General features: G+C 37.0%; 3 protein-coding genes across 5 annotated transcripts in view; all 3 read left to right on the top strand.

Annotated features, from left to right (window-relative positions):
* Positions 1 to 11,517, top strand: part of kazna (kazrin, periplakin interacting protein a) — a 41,549-nt gene extending 30,032 nt beyond the window's left edge. For all 3 annotated transcript variants that reach the window (XM_051903758.1, XM_051903757.1, XM_051903759.1), the window contains 9 exons: positions 20 to 204; positions 1,668 to 1,791; positions 3,827 to 4,032; positions 4,196 to 4,314; positions 4,884 to 5,115; positions 5,314 to 5,415; positions 5,512 to 5,678; positions 5,846 to 5,969; positions 8,162 to 11,517. In XM_051903758.1, coding sequence (XP_051759718.1) covers positions 20 to 204; positions 1,668 to 1,791; positions 3,827 to 4,032; positions 4,196 to 4,314; positions 4,884 to 5,115; positions 5,314 to 5,415; positions 5,512 to 5,678; positions 5,846 to 5,969; positions 8,162 to 8,320 — 1,418 coding nt within the window. In that variant the 3' untranslated portion in view covers positions 8,321 to 11,517. The remainder of the gene's footprint in view (positions 1 to 19; positions 205 to 1,667; positions 1,792 to 3,826; positions 4,033 to 4,195; positions 4,315 to 4,883; positions 5,116 to 5,313; positions 5,416 to 5,511; positions 5,679 to 5,845; positions 5,970 to 8,161) is intronic.
* Positions 11,518 to 11,662: 145 nt separating this feature from the next.
* Positions 11,663 to 21,395, top strand: tmem51a (transmembrane protein 51a). The gene is made up of 3 exons (XM_051903816.1): positions 11,663 to 11,880; positions 13,886 to 14,354; positions 17,564 to 21,395. The coding sequence occupies exons 2-3, from the start codon at positions 13,996 to 13,998 to the stop codon at positions 17,964 to 17,966; spliced, it is 762 nt and encodes a 253-aa protein (XP_051759776.1). The 5' UTR covers positions 11,663 to 11,880; positions 13,886 to 13,995; the 3' UTR covers positions 17,967 to 21,395.
* The window catches only part of sema3b (sema domain, immunoglobulin domain (Ig), short basic domain, secreted, (semaphorin) 3B), a 74,781-nt gene continuing 68,685 nt past the window's right edge, over positions 18,120 to 24,215 (top strand). The window contains exon 1 of the mRNA XM_051903764.1: positions 18,120 to 18,361. The gene's annotated coding sequence lies outside the window, so the exon portion shown is untranslated. The remainder of the gene's footprint in view (positions 18,362 to 24,215) is intronic.

The following is a 24,215-nucleotide window of genomic DNA, read 5'->3' as shown; positions in this document are numbered from 1 at the left end:
ATATGTTTGTGTCTTTTAGTACTGAAAGCATCACCATGCGTTTGTGATGCTGATGGCATCAGCATGATGTCATCAGCCGCAGCCAGGATCAGTCCGTGTCACTCGAAACAACCGTCTGTCATCTCAGACGCCTCGGTGATGGAGGGAGAGAGATCCTCAACGGCATCGGATTCACCTCGACACAGAACACACTCCCTCTGCAATGTAAGACACAAACACAGCATTCAACTCACTGTGACATTCTTTGCATTACAAAAATACACAAATGTGTATGGTAGTGTGGCAGGATACCCAAATCTCAAAATACATTTACATGTACATTTACATTTATTCAATTAACAATTCATTTAACTCTTTTATTCAGAGCGACATACGAATGCAAAATATATCTAGCAATTCATGACAGTCAGCAATATTCATAGTGTACTATATCAAAGTCCCTTTAAGACAAGTCTTTTTACTTGGTGGCCATCTTTGAAACTCCTCTCAGGCATGCAAGTGCAGCTCCTATCTCTTTGAATGGGGAAACATCAAATTCTCCAAAGCTGTTTGCCAAGCTTTCGATTAAATTTTATATTTGAAATCACCAATGAAATCTGACAACAACTATCTGATAAATTTTGTTTCTAAACACTCGAATCATGACAAAAAACCTGTATTTTTCAGGCTGGATCAAGCTAATGCGCATGCGCAGTCCTAAGTGTACATCTCTATAGGAAGCGCGCGTCTGACTGTTTCTGTAGTATCCGGAGCTTCTAACGGCCGCTGCAGTGACGTGATGACTTTACCAATTGGCGATTAGCTCTTATTTAAAAGGCGGGACTTATTCCGCCATATTGCGTGTTGCACTTTCTCCCTTTCAAAACAATACGAGTGACGCATCTTGTGTTATTCTATAGTCTTTAACTATATTAAACAAAAATCATAGGTTTATTGGATGACTAGATTAGGAAAGAAGCTAAAGCAGAGATGAAATGCAAACTTTTTTTTGTAGTAAATGTCTTGGTTTAATTTTGTGAAGTGTTTAACTGAAGGTGCACAAAATATGGTGTTTAAATATGGTGTTACCATAATTATTGTTGCATGCATGGTGCTAATATTATTTGCTCTGTCAAAATGGTTGTAAAAAATAACAATAAAGGACTATATTATTATTATTATTATTATTATTAATATGATTATTATAATAATAATTTATATTAATTCAATATTGCATTTAATTGTAATCTAAAATTAGAATAATTATTACTATTATTAAAAATGCTTTGCACAGCATGCATGGTATATATATTATTTGTTCAGTCAAAATTTAAGTACAAATTTTGTCTTCAATAACAATAACACAATATAGGGATATAATTATTTTATTTTATTTAATTGTATTAATAATTGCTATTAATTCAATATTGTGATTAATTGTAATCTAAAATTATATTTATATTTTAATATAATTAATGCTTATATTAATAAGTATTTTTTTTTATTAATAATTTGACACATTTTGAGTGGTATTATGATACTTTAGCTGGTATTGTACCGTGAGATTAAGATATTGTGACAACCTTCGTGTGCATTGGGCCATGATATAGAATAGCTTCTCTGCTTATTTTTGATGTATCACCTTTACTTCTATTACTCATTATTTCTTTCTTTGTCCCTGTCTCCAGTCTCTAGAGGACCTAGAAGAGCAGAGACGCAGAAAGAAGAAAGAAAGGATGGGTCTGGGCTCTTTGTCACGGGTGTTCGGTCGAGGAAAGCAAAGAAAGTCCCTGGACCCCACTCTGTTTGATGGTACTAACTCACCCGACTACTACATAGAAGAGGATGCTGACTGGTGACGCTGCTGAGAGCCCTGCTACTCATTTTTGTGTGTGTGTGTGTGTGTGTGTGTGTGTCTGTGTGTGTGTCTATCGCTGCCATCTTTATGAGCACAAGCTGACTGTTCAATGATTCCAAACTGTGCCGCAGTAGAACTAAACCTCCCCAGAGTGTGTGTGTGTGTGTGTTCATTTTATACCCACTTTAGCATCTCACTGGAAACTTGAAGGACTGCTGAATGTGTAAATAATAATCATTGTGCACTCAGTGCTTGTAAATGTTTCCAGATGCCTTTTTATATCATTTAACATTCATTGTCTCAGCTGTTTTTAAACTTGTATGTTAAACATATTGATGGAGCTCTCCTGTAGGAAGTCAGCAGGACCCTCAGTATGTATAAAAAAACCCCAAAAAGGATGTGTGCCATTTCACACTGTGATCTAAAAGGTATCTATTCGTCTAACTGTAGCATATTATGATATTTGGATATTTGATGTATAGTCATGTGACTTTAGTGAGCATTGGCTCGTCCTGCCTTTCCCACAGGAGAATTTATAACCACCGTAACACACACTAACTCTGACAACTGCCTTCATAACAACACTAACCAGGAGGCAAAAATTTATCTGAGAACAGTGTGGAAATACAAAACCCAGATCATTAGTTATAAAAGCTTGGGGTAGTTGTCATGGAAATTATTACTGTACCTTTAATAAAGCAGGGTAAGACATAGAGCTCCACAGTAGTTTCCCATGCTGCTTTGCAAATGGGGACTGGATTACCTTTACTCTACAGGGCCTTTTACCATTAAACTTTATAACTATAGTCTCTTTTTTTATTTTTCTGAAATCAATGCTAGCTCTCATTCAGTGGCAGATTCTTACCATTGTGTACATTTCAATATTGCACTGACATGAAATGAAGAAATAAACAAGTTTTTTAGAGCATGTAGTGTGTTCTTCATCAGCTGGAGATGGAGAGACGGCTCTTGTTTTCCCTGCTGTGTTTGGCTCAGGCTGGTGCTGAATAGCATGGAACTCTAAATGGCATGGAAATGAAAATGGTAATAAGTTATATAACTACAGACTATTTTGAAATAAAATCAGAAATACTGAACAGCGTGTGGCTGAGTTCTTTGCTCTTTGTAATTGTGTTTTGGCATTTTGCCTCCCTGAGCTTGTCTTTGGCTACCTCATCTGCCTGATGGATCTCAGGTAGTAGAGTGTGTGTAATCATAATTAACTCGTTACTAAATATCTGTAACCACATGGGGCATTTATCTGTGTGTGTGTGTGTGTGTGTGTGGTTGCTTAATCCATTCATCCTTTTTATCTCACTTTGAAGTCTTTACAAGGGCTCTCAAAGTCAGTTTGGCGCAGGATGAACTCTGTATACATTGTTTTCCTCTGCAGTGCCTTGTTAGCTTCTGGGGAAGTGCAAGCTCCACAATCCTGATAATGAAGCACTATTAGAAAAGGGGGTGAAAAGAGTTTAATATATGGATAGCTTGTGCAGATTAACTGAAAGCATTAATCTCAGGTAAAACCAGTCTAGACGAGCTGTTTATGTCTTTTCCAAAAACATTCTTTACAAGCACTTCGCAGTAGCCATCTGGTTTGTTAGTCATGAATTTTTAACCTCTGGACCCAAGCACTTTAGATTGATTCTGAGCAAACACTTGCCAGGATCACCCATGGCCGCTCGGGTTGATTGAAATTTTGGAGGCGGTTTAGTGCTGCCGTCTAGTGGTAAAAATATTGGTTCGCACACACAAGACCCTTTAACAGACGTAGTAGTGGCTTGTGTTCAAAAACGTGATATAAATGGAAAAAAATACGTGTGCTTCAGGACATTTATGTAACTTCTTATCTCTGAATTAATATATTTTGTATTTATGGTACCGTGAACATATTTGTTTACCTGAGAAAACATGATGAATTTGCTCATAAATTATAGTAAACCAACTGGCACTTAAGACCCGCCCCTCTCCCGTCGTCCACCAATCTAGACTCCGACAGTTTATCAAGCCCCGCCCGCCTCAGTGTGAGCCTATCAGAATGCGAGGAGCAGCTGGATCGGCTTCAGCAGGTGGAGCTCGCGCGGACGGCCCCCATGTCTCGTTGGCGTGCAGGAACCGTGCAGGCGTGGCTGGAGGTGATCATGGCTATGCCGATGTACATACGGGCCTGCGCAGACAACGTTAAAAGTGGGAAGGTAGATGTGACCATGTCAATATTATACATAAACACGTCTACATGAGTCTATAAAATTAAACACACAGCTGATTATATCAGCTCTAAATACTTTAGGCTATTTAAACAAGCAGTGTTTGTTCTGAATGTAAAAATTAAACATTAATCTGTGTGTGTTTTGTTAGGTCTTGTTAGTTCTTACTGACGAGGACCTAGAATTTGTTTTGGGTATCAGTAATTCAATGCACCGCAGAAAACTCCGACTGGCAATTGAAGACTACAGGGATGCAGAATCAGGACATGGGTGAGACACACCATAAGTAAAAAATAAATAATAATAATAATAATAGAAAGGACCCCTGCATATCCTTATTACTGTGTCAAGGTCACACTTCACACACATATATATATATATATATATATATATATATATAAACCTTTTTAATGACAAGGCAAGGTTAGTTCAAATTATAAAATTGTTAAGGTCAAGTGGTGTGACTGCATAAATGTGATGCTATTTATGTTATTAATAACATCACAATATTATGTTAATAATTCATGATATTTATGGAACTATCATGAAGTACACATACTTTTATGCTATAAAAAATAAATTAAAAAAAAGTTTCAAAATAATAAAAGTTCAATGCAAGTTAAGTTCAGACTACAAAATTTGTGGCATAATGTTGGTTACCACAAAAATAATAAAAATTATTATTATTTGTCAACTGTATTATTTTTAGAGTTTCTTGTTGAAAGTGGTATATTTTTCAAAATCATATGTAACCAGCATGATTGCAAAGCATTTTAAAGAATTTATTTCTAGATTTTAAAACTATTTTTCCTTTCCTTTATCGTGGACACGTGTTTCAGCCTTTCTAAAGCAGCTGATCTGGATCATCACTGGGTGGCTCAAGCCTGGCTGACTGATGTGGGTCTCCCTCAATATTCCCAGTTCTTCCACACTCACCTTGTGGATGGACGTCTCCTGAGTACACTCACACGCACCGACCTAGAGAAGCATCTGCACGTTTCTAAAAAAGCCCACCAGAACAGCCTTCTCCTGGGAATACAACTGCTACACATGCTCAGCTTTGACAAAGAGGTAAAAATACACACATAAACCAGAAGCTGTAATCCTGGCAATTCCCATATAGGTACTAAACCTTACCAAAAAGTAACAACAACATCACAGACACACATCAGAAAAGCCCAGTTTGAAAAACAACCTCTGGTTGTATAAAAGTCTCTTAGTACGTTAATGAAGCTAAACAGCAAATAACTAAATCCTGTTTTGCTGCAGATTTTGCAGTCCAGGCGATCAGAGTGTGAGAATCAGAACACAGACCCTGTAGTGTGGACTTGTCATCGCATCATCAAATGGATCAAAGAGATTGATCTGAAGGTACAAAAGAGAGAGAACAACAGTGCTAACAGAGAAAGTGTAGGTGTTTGTATATGGAAAGGCTCAAAAGAAAAAAGTGTCTGTATTTTCATTTAGGAGTTTGCTGACAGTCTTCAGAACAGTGGGGTTCATGGTGCTGTCATGGTGTTGGATCCCTCCTTCAGCTCTGACACCATGGCATCGGCTTTATGTATTCCAAGCAACAAGCACATGGTCCGTCATCACCTGAATGAAGAGATGAAGGCACTTGTCAGTGCAGCCAGGTAAGAGAGCACGAGAGATGCACTGTTAGTATTGTAGTACTGTATGTCTAAGAACACTACAAAATCATATATCTCTATGAATAAATGTCTCTTTATATATTGTAATATCAAGAGATCAAGAGACAGTTGAGTGGTGCAGATTTCTCAACACATGTCTGTATCTGCAGGGCAGGGCTTGATCAGGAAGTTGAACCTTTGGGGACTCCGCCCACACTTCACCGACAAAGTTCTCTAAGCAGCTCATCACCCAGTTGTCATGATGATGATCAGCAGTCTTTAAGGAGGGTGAAGGTAGAAAACTAAACCTGAATCGTAAATTCTTGAATCTCAAGAATTGAGGGGGAATCTTTTGAAATCTGTCAAGAACATGTATGGATGGCAACATCAAAGATAGAAATAAACAATTATAAAAGAAAATAAAGGCCCGTTCACTCTATAAAAATTATAACCAGGGGTGCACCTGTTTTTTAGTCACCTGGAGATTTGGGTTGGTGCTCACACTGCACATGGTGTGACCTATTAAATATACTATAAAAAATAAAATAATGAATAATAGCATTATTGCACTTTATTTAGTTCGTTTTTAAATAAAATAATAAACAAAATAATAAAGTGCAATAATACTATTATATTTTAAAATAAAAAACGAGTATTAAATAAAAATACAATTATTTTATAGTACACTTAAAAATACAATGCTAATATTTAAATTTTCATTTCTTTCTTTATTACTTTTATTATTTTTATATGAATTTTCAACATTTCCAAACCTAAAATCAGCAAGCTTTTATTTTGGTGGGTTGCCAGGAAGTAAGTATATGCACTGCCGGAGTCCCTCCTCCCTGGGAATTGGGTCTCCTTTAGGACCCAGGTGGTAATGCCTGATCAAAAGCTGTTATTGTGATGTCTTGACTAATTATAACCAATTTTACTATTGATATTTATTACATTAAGTGCACATACAACATGCTTGAAATATAAAATGAATGCCTATGTATTGCATAATAAAATGAACTGGAAACAGATATTGGAAGCAAAAAACATACTATATAATATAATCTAAGCTAGCAGGCTAATCGGGTAGATGTATGCTATGCTAGTACATAAGCTAACTAAAAAAACCAGAAAGAACGAGAAATGCTTAATTTCACAACCTATAGCTTTAGTTATATACTAGTATATGAACCATGTCATTTAAAAGACATTAATGGTCATTATAACGCATTTTAAATTATATCAATCATAAAGTGATTTTGCAAGAATTATTATCTAAAAATACTACCCATTAAAAAAACAGTTGAACCAATGGGATCACTCCTGGTCTTAAAGAAGACCCGATTCCTGGGAGGGACTCGATTTCTCACCACACCGGTTTTAGCAGTGCCAAGTCACAGCTTTGTGTTTTTCATTGAAACCGGCAGATTTATTATGCATTCAGTTCAAATGGAAATCTTATACAGTATTACAGTTAGTCGATCTAAATCAGTGATTGTGCATTAACAGTTGTCAACCATGTCGGTACACAAATGAGCGGTCGGAATTTATTTATTTTGGTCGTGTATGTGCACCTGCTCACCACTTATGTGCACCCCTGATTATAACTATAAAGATAACTATAGTGATAACTATATTAGCATCCACACCAGCAGATGATATTGTTCTGTTTATTCTAAGTGTGCGCTGCAGTTTTGTCATCTGTCACTTTAAATACTCGAGTTCTTTGAAGCAGGATGGATTCTGATTGGTTGTCAATGTTTTTATCGTTCATCAGCTGGAAAAAAAATTACGTTCTGAAAGTGATTCCAACGATATTGTTTCTCTGTGCTGTTTTCATTATAGGTGTGGATTGCTATTGGTGTGAACAGGCCTTAAATCCTACTTTATTTGACATTAGATTCATTAAAATTAAGCATACACACACACACACACACACATATATATATTTTAAAAAAATATTTATTTATTTATTTATTTGGATTGGATATAAATCATTTATAAAAATGGATTGCAATATTTTTATTCTGTTATCATTTTCCAAACCTGTATGACTTTCTCCTGTTGAACATAAAAGAAGATATTTTGAAAGAATGTGTTCTTTTGTCCATACAGTGAATGTCAATGGGCTCCAGTGTTGCTTGGTTCCCAATGTTCTTCAGAATTCTTCAGGATTTATGTTCCGCTGAAGAAAGTATTAATACAGGTTTGGAATGAAGTAAATGATGTGAATTTTCATTTTTAGGTGAACAATCCTCTTAAATGAAGTCATTTAACACTTACCATATCCTTTGCATTAATCTCTTTGCACAACCACCATCTGTTCTCTTCTCAAGGTCTTTGCTCTTTAGTTTCCTTTGAGTGTAGTTCTCAGAAACAATGCACCCACAGAGAGTGAAGATTTGTATTATTGCTTGAATAATTCTTAAAAGTCAAATGTTTGTAGAACCAATGAATCAGAAATCTGATGGATCCATTTCTTCCTGCAGCAGCAGCTCGGTCTCAGCCCAAAGAATTTCACTGGGCGGAAGATCAGTCACCAGAACAGGTCTGGCTCATTTCCAAGGAATGGACTTCAGGAGGTCTCGCTACAGCAAGAGCGTTGCCCAGTTCGACATTTTTCTGCTGCTGAGCTCACCAATGTCTGAGGCTTTCTCCTGTCTAGACCACTGTTGAAAAACATGACACTTTCTGAAAGCTCCGAAATGGAGGGATTTTCTTTTCTTTTTCAAAGTCAACATTGAAGAAATCTCAAAGAAAGTTCACATTTTCTGACTCTGGACTTTCAGTATGCCAGTAGGGGCATTAGCATTGTTTTGTAGTAGACCTTATGTTGTTGTGAGTGTGGACTCATTTGTCTCAAAGTGAGACAGAGTTAAGAATCCATTTGAAAGAGCACATAACATTTATTTATCTGTTTAGATGTTTGATGAATTTTTAGCTGACATTTATGTGGAATTTGGAATTTCATTAATTCCATTGTTTTTACATTGAATGTTAGCTGTAGATGTTAGAATTAAAACCACAATATACTGAAGATTAGAATGTGAAGTGTCATGTTAAATAGTACATTATTATTTGAACTGAATGAAGTTCATATCCACTGGGGTTCAAATAGTCATGTGGTTCATATTAGAATAAGGGTCAGGAGGATCATTGATGTCAGGTGAATTGCAAGATTACTACTCATGCTTTACAACCCGAATTCCGGAAAAGTTGGGACGTTTTTTAAATTTGAATAAAAGACTTTCAAATCACATGATCCAATATTTTATTCACAAAAGAACATAGGTAACAAATGTTTAAACTGAGAAATTGTACAACTTTATGCACAAAATGAGCTCATTTCAAATTTGATGCCTGCTACAGGTCTCAAAATAGTTGGGATGGGGGCATGTTTACCATGGTGTAGTATCTCCTCTTCTTTTCAAAACAGTTTGAAGATGTCTGGGCATCGAGGTTATGAGTTTCTGGAGTTTTGGTGTTGAAATTTGGTCCCATTCTTTCCTGATATAGGTTTCCAGCTGCTGAAGAGTTCGTTGTCGTCTTTGATGTATTTTTCTCTATAGGTGAAAGATCTGGACTGCAGGCAGGACAATTCAGCACCTGGACTCTTCTACGACGAAGCCATGCTGTTGTAATAGCTGCAGTATGTGGTTTTGCATTGTCCTGCTGAAATACACAAGGCCTTCCCTGAAATAGACATCATCTGGAGGGGAGCATATGTTGCTCTAAAACTTTTATATACCTTTCAGCATTCATAGTGCCTTCCAAAACATGCAAGCCTCCCATACCGTATGCACTTATGCACCCCCGTACCATCAGCGATGCTGGCTTTTGAACTGAACGCTGATAACACGCTGGAAGGTCTCCCTCCTCTTTAGCCTGGAGGACACAGCGTCCGTGATTTCCAACAAGAATGTCAAATTTGGACTCGTCTGATCATAGAACACTTTTCCACTTTGAAACTGTCCATTTTAAATGAGACTTGGCCCACAGGACACGACGGCGCTTCTGGACCATGTTCGCATATGGCTTCCTTTTTACATGATAGAGCTTTAGTTGGTATCTGCAGATGGCACGGCGGATTGTGTTTACCGACAGTGGTTTCTGGCCCATTTAGTAATGTCATTGACACAATTATGGCGATGAGTGATGCAGTGTCTTCTGAGGGCCCGAACACCACGGGCATCCAATAAAGGTCTTCGGCCTTGTCCCTTATGCACAGAGGTTTCTCCAGTTTCTCTGAATTTTTTAATGATGTTATGCACTGTAGATGATGAGATTTGCAAAGCCTTTGCAATTTGACGTTGAGGAACATTGTTTTTTAAGTATTCTACAATCTTTTTTACACACTCTTTCACAGCTCTGCCTATCTTTACTTCTGAGAGACTCTGCCTCTCTAAGACATCCCTTTTATAGCTAATCATGTTATAGACCTGATATCAATTAACTTAACTGGTTGCTAGATGTTCTCCCAGCTGAATCTTTAAAAAGTTTCTTGCTTTTTCAGCCATTTGTTGCCCCCGTGCCAACTTTTTTGAGACCTGTAGCAGGCATCACATTTGAAATGAGCTCATTTAGTGGATAAAAGTGTAAAATTTCTGTTTAAACATTTGTTATGTTATCTATGTTCTATTGTGAATAAAATACTGGCTCGTGATTTGAAAGTCTTTTAGTTTTCATTTTATTCAAATTTTAAAAACGTCCCAACTTTTCCGGAATTAGGGTTGTACCAATCAAAGTGCACAATTTTTTATAATATGAAATTTCTCTTAGAAGCCCATTTAAAACCCAAACAGTTCAAATCTGATACTTTGGTGTCCTAACTGTAAATCACCAACCTCAATATCATGCATACATACTGTAGTTAGTGTACTATATCAACTCCAAGGTCATGCACATTGGTAAGTTGTAGCAGAGGTTATTCTAATCATCACAGCAAATGTGCAAAGATCAAAGATATGACTGTTGTATGTTTACTTTGTTTATTAGGCAACTTTTTAAAGCAGCATAAAAGGAGGTGCATATTTTTATAGAGTACAACATGTTCTCCATTTAAAAAATGGTCCTAAATTTTATTTTTATTCTTATTTCTGGTAGTTCTTCCTTATTTTATCCTAGGACATTAAGACAAGAAACAATTATATCAGGGTTTTATTTATAAAAAAAATAATCAGCTAATGTTTTGTTAGTTTGTTTCTTCGTTGTTGTGTTATTTGGTATTTGTTCCACATGTTTCTAGTATCTGTTACACATCGTACCTGCAATTCCCACAATTTCCCCACACAGGATTAATAATGTACTATATTATACTGAGAAAAATACGTAATACATATGAGAGCACTCCTTATTCTGTTTACTATAAAAGGTACATGACGTTCCTTAATTTAAACAGACAGTTATGAGGAAGCACCTTGCCTATATGGTCAACCTTTGTCCAACATCATTAACATTGCCAGAATCACAACTGCCCATAAAGTAGTTAAATATTGTTGAGTGTTTGTTCCGCTCTAGGAATTTATGTTTGGGTGAACCCTGTTTGACACATTTATGCGAGTGATGCTTGTGATTTGACGTGCACCACCCTGACTGCAGAGTGTTGTGATTAATAAGGCTTGTATCTTAAAACTATGAGATTAGATATTTTCTGAGAGTCATAAATAAACTCTGTGTCAGCATGCCAATGGATCTACAGTCTTCCCATTTTACAGTTAAAAAAAACAACCCTGAAATGAAAATAAGATTAAGACTTGGCTGCTTAATCGGTTTTGAAACTGGAAAACTAGTTTGTATACTTAATGATTTTATTTAAAAATAAAGTTTAAATTTTCTCTGTATTATATATGAAGATTATTTTCATTCATTCTGGAATCGAGCATAAACATGTTTTACTGAAAGTCTCAACGTGGTTCTGTAGTGTTATGGATCATCATTGTCAGTCAGGGGATGGGGAAGTTTTTACCCCTTAGAACACATGGGCGGGGCAGGAGGCCGATGGGTCTGTTAAAGGGTTAATCCTGGACTGCAGGGACAGGAAGATGTTCATATCTGTGAAACTTAAGGCCATATTGCTTTAAGGAATTCAAGTTCAGCTTCTTAAGGAATGTAACAAATGCTCCGGTATACTTGTGCATCATCGGATTAAAGGTGGTTTCATTCAACATGTAAACGGACTGGGTACACACAAGGAAGGGAAGTTTTCTCGGTAAGACTCTCTACATTCATAGTGAACTTCAAGTTTGGCTAGTTTTCCTGGAACGTTTGTTATTGTTTACATGGTTTTACATAGTGTTTTTTAGCGACATGTCGTGCGCAACATGATTTGTCGTTTTAAATTTATCTTTGTATATTTAATCTGAGAAGTTTTTTTTTCCGCCCTTCAGTGTTGATTATTTTGTAAAGAATTGTTTGCTTTTACTGTCTCTTAGTATATAAAGCAGCGTCTGGCTGTGTAAAGCTGCATTTATGTCTTTAATGTTTGCGTTAAAGATATTAAACTCTTATTTATTTAGAGTTTTTTTTAGTGTTTAGACGTTTTACTCCTTTTTATTATTAGTGTTATTCTCTTCTTCGTTCACAGACGTTCAAAATCTAGGCTAGCTACTCATAGCTGAGTTTCGGACATTGATTTTTTAAAGGGACATTTCACCCCTCCCCTTCCTCAATTTTTTTTTTTTTTTTTTTTTTTTTTTGCCAGTACATTTTTTTTTTTAAACTCCGATTACTTTTTTTAGTAGTACATAAAAAGATGCTTGGCATGAGTTTTAGGCACTGACACCCTTAGGGGCCATTCATCACACTGAACACGTTTTTGCTTAAAAATGCCGCAGGATCTAGAGACCTTTTTTATTTTTTATTTGAACCTACTTTCAAACTTAAATTTGAACTTTAACGCTGTAATTTTTTTTTTTAGAACACTGTGTAGAACATTGTTTTTCTATGTAAAACATTAGCTAGACAGACGTCTTTGACCATTGCGCTTGTTTCACATCTTTTGCCTGAAATGTCATTATTAAAAACGCAACGCTCAAGTTTTCAACTTGTATACAAAGTGTAGAGTTCCTTTTAAGATACAGCTACCATCTGAAATACTATGTCTAAATAGGGGTGTCCTTTGAGTTTCTGGGCTCCTGGTACAGTTTGTTGCCCAAGCTCCCTCAGCTGAGACCTTCCTCCCTATTACGGTGCCCCTGTTTAATGTGAATTTATGTGGCACTATTTGTTTTGCTAATCTTGCTAAAATTGCTTTTGTTAGAGGAGGAAATTCTTGCCATTCCCCAGCGCAGATTCACTATCATAATTTTATCTGTCTGCATGCTTAGACGTGCTCTGTAAATGGTCATGTGCGCCTTCTAAACTTTTCTAAACAATGTGCCAGGATGAAATTATGTCTGTCCATGGAGACTTTAATAACCCTGCAGGAATACAAACGTAGAGCTCCTGAGAAACTGCCACAACTGCCACAACCCACATTTTTCCATATTCACAGCAAAATGTATGAGTCACTGCTGAGGGAAATAGATTCCATCTTAAACCACCTGGCAGTTCATGTACGAGATTTACACTGATCTGATCTGAGAGCATGACTTAAAGGTGCTTCCATGCTGAGAAATGATTAAGGGTGCGGTAAGAAAGCTTATTCCAGACCTGCCTGTACAGATAACCAATACCAGAAGCTGTGTAGGCATGACAGCAGAGTTATGATGTGCTTTTTTTAGTGTGTCTGTGATTATTAAACAATAACACATTGTCAGTAAAGACATTTTTGGATTTTTTTTTTTTTTTTTTTTTTTTTTTTAAACTGGCTGCCTGGTTTTCCGTCCAACATAAACCTTCCAGAGCAGAGATTAAATTTCACCAAAGTCTGTTCATGAACTCTCTCACTTCTCTCTTGAATCAAACTCTTTCTTCCATTTTCATGCACCTGTAACTGTAGCTTAGCCAGAGGGACACCTACTTAATCTCATGGAAGGAGGTTAAACAAGCCTAACATGTCTACCGATGTGTGTGCAGACAATAAATATGCTTTGATAAAAACTTTATCACTGCTGAAGCACAGGCTGGGTGACTGCTACGCTATTTTCACACAGGCTTTATGGAGGAACTGGGTCTGGATCTTTGACGTTTATTGCTTTTATGATAGTCAGTCTGATTATTTAATTACATTTTGATCCCTGTTGAGTCACCTTTATTTGATCTTCTGTTCACAGAGCGGATCAGTGCTCCTGAAAACAATGGAAAAAATGAGATAGGTCAAGCTTTAAGACATTTTGATAGGCAAAGGACAAAAAAACAACGTGTCCAGAGGAGATTCAAGTCCATGGTAAGGTTTGGAAGTATGTCCTACAGCGACCAGACTCCACCCAGCCCCAGCAGGACCAGCAACAGTAACTCTGGGGCGCAGTATGCTACTGCCGCGCTGGGCGTGGGCCTCATTGCTCTGGGGATTGTCATGATTGTGTGGAGCGTGGTGCCGGCGGGGTCCGGAGGGAACAGCTCCAATTCGGGAACGAACCCCAGTCAAGTTAGGGAGACCTCGTCCGTGGCTTTCGTCCTAGTGGGGGGAGGAGTGGCGCTGCTGCTGCTGTCTGTATGTCTGAGTGTACGGAACAAACGCCGAGCAGCCAGGGGACAGGAAGCCGGCAGTACACCCGCTAACACACAGGAGGAGGGGGCTACGTGAGTACATACTGTTAAATACACACCCAGGTGAAGTCACATTCATTCACTTTATGATGACATTTGGGCCAGTGACGTGACTCTTTTTTTTATTCTATTAATGTATTCAAAAACACTTAAAAATGCAATTTATACATAGAGTGACTTGAATACACTTGTTTTTTTTGTTTTTGTTTTTTTTAATTTCTGAATTTAAATGGTTTTTTGTTGTTGTTGTTGTTGTTGTTGTTTTTGGGAGTGTGGAGTCATAAATTTTCGGTTGATGCAGCTCTCCTGATATAATAATAATGAAGAAAAAAAGTCCAGTGAAATTTTTTAAAAAGAAAACATCATAAAGTAGTTTGTCATAATCTTGTATTATTATGTCTTATATATTTTAACAAAACTGCTTCACTGCTTATTAATATTTGAAAACATTTTTGTCTGCCAAATCAATATCATATGGTCCAACCAACATGCAGGAAAAAAGAAAAAATTATATCATAATTTCTGCAGACCCTCATGACTGTGTGTCAAGGTCAATAAGTCTCTTAAAATATCATATAATTTGGCACGGTTGGTTCAGGTTGTAAAATGTCTTGTGGCGACTCTTAAATTCATGATATTTGTGTAAAAAACAAAAAAAAAAAACTTTTTTATAAATATTGAAAAAATGTTAATGTACATTGACACATATTCAAGGTGTAAAAAATACTTTACTCTTAAGCCCAAAGTATACTTCACTTTTTACATGTACGCGAGGGTCAGCGTACAAGTGCGTGTGATGCGAATTTCGTCATCAGAAGAGTACACGCGTTTTGTACATGCGCATTTAATTTATTTTTGCAGTAATTAGTTTATCCACAAGGTAGCAACCGTGCCCTCAATTCACAAAGTAGTCAAAGAAAAACTGCATAAACAGAACAGACCGGAGCACATGCAAGCTACAGCGACGATGGAGGCCTACATAGACGAGAGTTTGTGTGAAGAGGTTAGAAAGTACCCTCATTTGTACAAGTCTAGCATGAAAGAATACAAAGATATTTACATGGGTTGTAACTCGGGGCGAGAGATTCAAAACTGCGCGAGTGAAGTATACTTTCCAAGGCTGTGTGTTCGACTGTGCGCATACACTAGCGTATGCGTAAAAAGTATACGCAGGGCTTTACACCACATGACATTTTTTAGTTAATAAATTGAATCTTTAATTGAAAATAAGTTTAAAAAAAACATAAAAACATTTTTATTTATATCATTTCTGTTTAAATGTTTGGGGTCAAGATGTTTTTGAAAGAAGTCTTTTATGCTCAGCAAGGCTGCATTGATTTGATCAAAAATACAGTAAAACAGTAATATTGTGAATATTGTTACAATTTGAAATGGCTTTTTTCTATTTTTACATTTACATTTTAAAATGTAGTTTTCCAGCATCATAGAGTACCTCAGGGATGATGTGTTTTTGTAGGCCAACCTGGAAGTTAGCGGCGCACGGGTTCCCTCAATCGAAAGCCTATGCATTTTTCCCGTAGACTTTTGGAAAATCGCAAAAAATAAGCTGTGTTTAACAAAGGGTTATGACACTTACACGTTTTGTCTATCAAGATAATCTTTACAAGTTAACACAACATTTATACATTTTGAAGCCTAAATAAAGTTGTCAGATATAAAAAGCTAACAGTAGGCTATAAACGGACTACAACACCCCATGGTCGCGGTTCAAAGTCACCACCACCAAGCTTCCTCAAACTTTATTTAGAAAACAACTTTATTTAAAAACATGCTCGCTGATTATGATCTGCGCTGTGTATAAATACTTATCCACTTTTTCATGACAAATGCTGTCCAAATGTCCTGTTTGTCATGATGACGTCTAAAGTCCCTGCCAAAGGAAGTAGTCCCTTTTAGCAATTTGTTAGCAACTGCCGTTTTTAAGACACAATAAAGGTTTAAAAAGGTTTATAACTGGTGTGTTTTATGTCATAGATCAAAACGTGAAAATATTTAAAGGCTGTGTTAACCACAGACCTTATTCCAGGTGATTTAGCAAAAACCCATTGACTTCGGGGCGATGGAACCGGAAGTGCTAAAATGCTAACTCGCTTCCAGGTTTTGCCTACAAAAACACATCATCCCTGAGGTACTCTATTACTTCAGTATTCAGTGTCACATGATTTTTCAAAAATCAATCTAATATGCTGATTTGCTGCTCAAGAAACTTTTCTTTATATTGTCAGTATTGAAAACAGTTGTGCTACTTAATATTTTTCTGGAAGCCATGATGCATTTTTTTTTTTCCAGCATTCTTTTTTTTAACAATGTAAAAGTCCTTATTGTCTCTTTAAAGGTTTAGTTCACCCAAAAATGAAATTTGTCATTATTTACTTACCCTCATGTCGTTCCAAATCCTTCAGAACACAAATTAAGATATTTTTGATGAAATCAGAGGGTTTTTTTTCCCCATTGAAAGCAATGAAATTACCACATTCAAGGTAAAGAAAAGTAGTAAAGACATCGTTAAAATAGTCAGCGTGACTACAGTGGTTCAACCTTAATGCTATGAAGCAACGAGAATACTTTTTGTGCGCAAAATAAAAAAAACAAAAATAATGACTTTATTCAAAAATTTCTTCTCTACCCTGTCATTCTCCTACACTGTTTACATTGTAAAGACTGTGCAACGCTTCCGGGTTCTGCAGCAGAATGCTGACTCAGTATTGGCCGGCTCCTGCGTCTGCATCACACGCATGCGCCGTGCTGCTCATGTCAACAGCGTCGGCCAATATTGAGCCGGTGTTCTGACATAGAACCTGGAAGCGCTGCAAATAAAATTATTTTTGTTTTGTTTTTGCACACAAAAAGTATTCTCGTCGCTTAATAACATTAAGGTTGAACCACTGTAGTCACGCTGACTATTTTAACAATGTCTTTACTAATTTTCTATGGGAGATTAAAAAAAAAACTCTCAGATTTCATCAAAAATATCTTAATTTGTGTTCCGAAGATAAACAATGGTCTTACGGGTTTGGACGACATGAGGGTGAGTGATTAATGACAAATATTTCATTTTTGGGTGAACTAACCCTATAATTTACCAATTTAATGCATTCTTGCTGAATAAAAGAATTAAGATTATGATTAAATATTAGACACCAAAGATTTGAACAGCTGTGTATATAACGACCTAAATATGGTGTGTATGGTTGTAAATGGGCATTTATTTTTGTATCTAGAATGGACCAACTAGCTCAGAACTACATGGTCCCCACTTATGAGGAGGTGGTTATGAGTGGCCAGTATCCCATCAGTCAGTCCTCTGAGCGCCACAACAGTGTCACACAGCTGCCAGCCTATGAGGAGCTAGAGGAAGGCCTGAACACCGTGGATGATGGATCCAGCCCATCACGCAGACCTTCATCCCAAATCGACCCCAGCACTGGAGCGGGTGGACGCAGAAATAGCCGTCCCGGTCGCAAGCTGATTCCCCTTAAAATGAGGCGCATCAGATCTGACAACCTAAGAAGGAAAAGCTTAGGCGATATCCAGCAGAGCAACGTGTTCACCATCGAACCCCTCACTCCGCCCCCACAGTATGATGATAAGATCCCTCCACTTCCTCCTAACACACAAGAGTGAACCCATGCTGGAGATTTACACTGACATTGAGATGAAGTGTCCACCTCCTTTATGAAATACTACAGCACTGAACTGCATATTACTCCTCTGGATAGGATATGCCACTATCAGCAGCACAGAGTTCACAGTGTTCTGTAAAGGTGGAGCGCCTTCAGAATGTCTTCCTGTGTTGGCTGTACATTTCCTGTTTAGAAAAAAACCCTTAATAAAAAAGATGTTTGCAGCTGATTAGATAAAGCTGAACTGGATTTTTGAAAGATGTTTACTGAACAACTGCTGGTTTTGATATTGGCTGGTCTTGTTATTGCCGTTAAACTTGAAATTCAGCATTCGAGCTGCCCAGACCTTCATAGAACATCTACAGGAACTTTCGAACAGATGTGAAACTGTAAACTGTGAGTCACATCAACACTATTGCGTTTTTGCACTTGTGTGTGTGTGTGTGTGTGTGAGGTGTGTAAGAGTGCATGTGATGTTGTTTTGTAAATGGAAAATTAACTTAGCTTTAGTTTGTGTGTCGGCTTTAACTTTCTGTGTTTGTGTGCAAGTATGATTGTTCTTAGTGACCTTGTTGCCGGAGTGACAAACCGTGAGGTCATCTGTATGTGTCTCTCCTCATGGTTTACAACACAGAGAGGTTCATTGACCCTGCAGCTGTCTTATATCACTCTCTCACCAACACACACCACCAGACACTGAGAATTTCTTGTCTCCCTTTTTCACTTACTTGGAAACACAAACACTCAGTCTTTTCATCCCTTTATTTTTAACTTTTAGAGTTGATTTGTGTGAAGACAACTGTGTTTCTCATAGGGCAGCTGTGGCATCTCCATGATGTGAGGTTCAGGCTCCCCGTCATCTGTCTGCACTAGTGTTTCTCTTCTAAACACTCCAAGATTTTCACATTAAAGGGATAGTTCACCCAAAAATGAAAATTCTGTCATAATTTACTTACCCTCAGGTTGATCCAAACCTGTATGAATTTCTTTGTTCTGTTGAACACAAAGGAAGATATTTTGAAGAATGTGGGAAACTGAACAGTTCTGGGGCACCATTGACTTCCATAGTATTTTTTTTCCTACTATGGAAGTCAATGGTGCCCCAAAGTGGCCTGGTTACAAACTTTCTTCAAAATATCTTCCTTTGTGTTCAGCAGAACAAAGAAATTTATACAGGTTTGGAACAACTTGAGGGTGAGTAAATGATGACAGAATTTTCATTTTTGGGTGAACTATCCCTTTAAGACACACCTGTAGCTGGTTATTATTGAAATCAGTGTTTCTTTTTCTGGAATTTTTGCTGATGACACTGCAGTTTAAGACATGTGGATGGAAAATGTTGCTGAATCTCATGTGCTATTTAATAATCTGTTATTTGTTTCTTCTGTTGATATTATTTTTTTTTTTCTATTTTGGAATATTCTGTTTATAATTGTAATCTATTATGTTGTGAGAAATTAAAAAAAAGGTTTGGCATGTGGTTGTATTTGATCTAAAAAATAAGTAAAACTTTATTTTGATTCCCTTTATATATTCTGTTGGAAATGTTGCACCTATATTCCAACAAATTCTCATTAGAGTATTAGTAGACTGTCTGTTTAATATCTGCTTTATTTTGATGGTCCCCAACAGATTACCAACTTCTACTATACCTAACCCTTTATTCTACAAACCCTAGCCCAAACAGTCTACTAATACTCAACTTATACTCTAGTGAGAGCTAGTTGACTTGTCGGTGCAATGTAGTCGACAGAATGTCTAAAGTGTACCATCAAAATAAAGTGTAACCAAAAAAATTTGCGCAATTTAAGGATTCTAATAAAACTTAAAACTTAAAAATAAATAAGAAACGCAAGTAACACATGAAACAATTTTATTTTCTAAGATTTGGAATATAAATACTCTAAAATTTCCATCTTGAACTGATGTATTCATTCAATTCACACCCTAACCTTGACACCTGTTTAGTGGAGACTACAATTCATTCAGTGACTCTTGTCTTTCAGTTCTATTCTACCAGGATTAGTGATTCATTGAATCATTCACGCAACCGATCGGTTCCGTGAAGGGCGTATCCCTTCAACAGGTCCAACCAATCAATAGCTCCTTCACGCTTCCCGCACTCGAATGCTATTGGTCGTGCTATACAGGCAGCAAAGCAAAGCAGGCGCGCGATTCGGAAGTGAGAGATGTAAGTTAATAGAATTTTATTGTAAGTAATTTGTTTAAAACCACCTGTACACATATGTTTGATTTTTGATACATTTGAAAATAACTCAAATGCTCAACTTAGTGGTAGATTGGTATAAAACATAATATTTCAGTGTGCGCTGCACACACACATTATATACCTGCTGCTATCGTCTCGAGGGCTGGTGAGTAACCGTGAAAGTTACCACATTCCTGCACTGAAAATAAATATACCATGCCAATGGTATATTTTAAAAGAATTCCATCTACTGTAAATCTTAATATCACTCTCTGTCATCTAAATCATAAACTCTATTATATGCTGAGAGTACTTGATTTGAATAGCATAACCTAAATGGGCATTGAGTGGTTTTCTGTGGGAGAGTCTTTTATTTTAAAGGGTACTGTACACCAGATTTTAACAATCTTGTCTTTAATAGTACAGGGATCACATGATCTAGGCCCTGCGGCCACTAATGGAAAGTAAAAAAAAAAAAAAGTTGAATATTTATGAAGTTGATATTTGGGCTTCTTGCAAATTATTGAAATCAGAACATCTCTGTGTTCAGAGGCTCATGTTGAGTTTGCAAGTGATATAAGAGAGATTTCATTCAGTCCTAACTCTTAACATTTAAAAAAGGAGAAAAAAAAAATCACAAAATGAGAAACATACAGAAAATATGGCCTTAGAGCCAGGCTATACAGGGTTTAAATACTGAACACGTGCTATTAACAGAAGTGAGATTATTGAGTTACTCAACAGTGACTCTAACCCACAGTGCTTTCTATTCAGATTTTTTGATAAAATGTCTCTTTCTGGTGTTTAGATGGTAGTCTAATAACGGGAGGTTTTACTTTAAACAACTAGGGCCTGGAATCTGGATTGTTGTATTGTAGTTGTCAAGGAAGGGCCCCTATGTTTTGAAGGATAATGCATCAAGATCTGTCAGTCATAATGTCACACAAATTACAGCTGGTCATTTTAAACACCTGGAGGCACTGACTGCTTGACCTTCGACTGGGGTGAAGAGAGATTTTGGTGAGGGAGGAAGGAAAAGGAGCCTAGTCTTGTTGAGATTAAGGTGACAAGTAGACTTTCAGTTTGATATGTCCATGAGGCATGCAGAGATCCTTTCAGGAGTTGAGTGATATCGCTATAGCAGAAGTATAAGTTTCATGAGGACAACACCACCAACTCCACTGATTAATGTAGTTAGGGGTGCAACAAGTTCATTCTCAGCTGTCAAAAAAGCTGTCACTGCAGTGGTCAAAAGGTACTAATATATGTACCATTTACTTACTAACATGTTTCTTTAAGCACCCTTTAGGGGTAAATAAGGTACAAAGCATGGATGTTGACCCCATTGACTAAAGATGTTACAAAATATTTTTTTGATTTTCCGGTGATGCGGAGAATTCGTAAACGGCTACGCACAACTATGAGTGAACCAAGGTTTTTTGCTCTTGGAATTCTTCTCATTGAAGCAGATATTACAGCGACACTTTCACCAGAAAAATTGTTGATATCTTTGCGAGTCAAAAGAAAAGCTGTTTAACAGTTCAGTCAGACACTGTATATTCATTCCTCAAAGCAAAATGTTGTGGCTTTGCATCTTTGTGTTTGTTGCATCATTTGGTACAGATTGAGTAATACAATGTTCTTTTTAAATGCCAGATAACATTGCTGGTGTAAGTGTAAACATGTTTCTTCTGTTCATAATATTTGTATTTATCAACTTGTGGACATGTGTGTCCAGATGCTGCACCAAGTCCTTGTGTAGTAGTTTCTCTTTCAGTGTGATATTGTTTAATTAAATAATCACAGATTTCCAATTATTGTGTTAAGTGTTCTTTGAAAGAATTTAATGTTCAGTACTATCATACGCTTCCTTCTGGTACACTGTAGAGAACTCCGTATAAAAATAGGGCCCAAAAGTACTGTTTATATGCGTTTTCCATATTGATTTTTCACAGGTGTTCTGTTTACCCATATTTTAAGTTAGGCATTTCATTGTGAATTTGTGTTGTGTTTTAGGAGTGAATGAAATGTCCATAAAATGAATGGATGTCCTGGCAGAAAATTACCAGTAGGCCTATACCCTTTTGTAGTGGGTTATGCCAGGTTCAGATTACACAATATTTTTGTCGGTTATGATAGTCACTGTGTCAGATTAAAGAAATAAGCCCCAAGAAGCCGTGATTTACAGTGAATTTATAACAGCTAAGGGGCGTTGTTAAAACCCCCTTTAGCTGTTATAAATTCACTGTAAACCATGGCTTCATGGGGCTTATTGCTTTTATAAAATGGTTACCACACAATACAAATATTAAAGCCAAAAAATATGTATCAATGCAACTTTCATGAAGTAAAATCATTAAAAGATTTCCTTCCATTGGAAAAAAAATAGTCCCTGACTGTGAACAGCAACAGAAGATACATTTATTACACCATTAGAAGGCGGCAAAGATTGTCTTTATGAGCGAGTCACTCAGTTGCAAAGACTTTTATATTGAAACCTGTTGTGAACACGGAACAAGACGCAAATGACAAATGTTTTGACTAGCGCTGTCAGTGTCAGCAGGGCACGGGGAAATCCATTAAAGGACAAGATAACAGCGGACATTCAAATGTTTTTATTTTTATTATTATTATGAACATAGGACTGACCTGAAGGAAAATAGTAAATCTGAATGCAGGTAATACACTCGGTCACTCGATATCTCTCTCACTATACTCTTCTACATAATGCAGTAAGCTTCAATGAACAACATCAATTGGGAACAAACTTTACATTGCTAAGAGTGGTTGCTAAGACAGACGCAGCAACATACACACTCAGTGGCACAGCGATATGTAATGCGGTCAGCTGTATGTTTTCGGTAATTTTACAACGGCTTCGAATGCGGCTCAACCAATCAGAATCAAGGGCCGGTCCTGACATCTCATCCTACCCATCACATTATCATACCGGGGCTTTCGTGCTGAGTTGATTGACAGGTGATCTAACCAATCATAACGCCGAATCCGCCATTTTGTCCGACCAAGCAGTCAGGGGAGTTAGCAGATTAATTGTGGACTTGAACTTGAAAAATGGTGTGTATTGACGTCTTTCCGCGATTGCAACAACATTCCTTATGATGTTCATTCATGTTTATTTGATGCTATAAAATGAACTAGAAGGAAGAGATGATCGGTTCACGAGCCGCTTTTACTGAGGCACTACAGCCATCTGTCACGACACATTAAAGAGCCACAGAACGGTATTTATTGTTTAAATTTCTTTAAAAGTGACAAAATTTGAAATTTGAGACTTCCTTTCATTTCAAAAGTAACCTGCTCTGTTTTGTCTGTCGACGCGTTTTCAGTGTCCTCTGCTCCGCGATGTATTTTTCGGCATGGCTTGTCGGAAATAGCAACAGTAACTAAATGGGGCGGGTCTTTGCGAACGATCAAATCATTAGAAGGACTTAGGACGCTTCAATATTTACGACTGTTTTTGATAAAAAAACATTTGCATTTTTAATTATTAGTTTCTTGTTAAGGGGTATGTGGAAAATTACTGCTGAGTGTGTATTTTAGTTGTATTTCATTATAAAGTGATAGATGTTTGGCCAGTGACCTATCTATCTATCTATCTATCTATCGATCTATCTATTTATTTATTAATTATAAGGCTCGTAGAAGTGGCTGTGTTCTTGTGGTGTCAGTGTTATCTTGATGAACATTTCCTGTGATTAGTAACACAACATTTATTGCTCAGATGATTGGCTCAAAAACTTCTGTGCCCAGAACTGAGTGCCCACATGGTGTCCAGAAAAGTCAAGAAGTTCAGTCAAAAATGCAGCTATCCCCTGTAATGTGTCATTCATCCAGTAGGTGGTAGTGCATTCACATCAGAGTAACTCACTCAGATGAATTACTGTGTTCTGTGACACCATGGTCAATTTTAATCCGTTTTCCATTGAGAAACAAATGGTATTGTGTATTTCTGTCTGCCAGCCTCAGCAAAAAAAAAAAAAAAAAAACCCTATTAAATGAAAAAGAACAGAAAGAACGGGG

Source organism: Ctenopharyngodon idella, chromosome 8, assembly GCF_019924925.1.
Source record: "Ctenopharyngodon idella isolate HZGC_01 chromosome 8, HZGC01, whole genome shotgun sequence".
Classification (NCBI taxonomy): Eukaryota; Metazoa; Chordata; class Actinopteri; order Cypriniformes; family Xenocyprididae; genus Ctenopharyngodon; species Ctenopharyngodon idella.
This window is presented reverse-complemented; position numbering and strand designations above follow the sequence as displayed.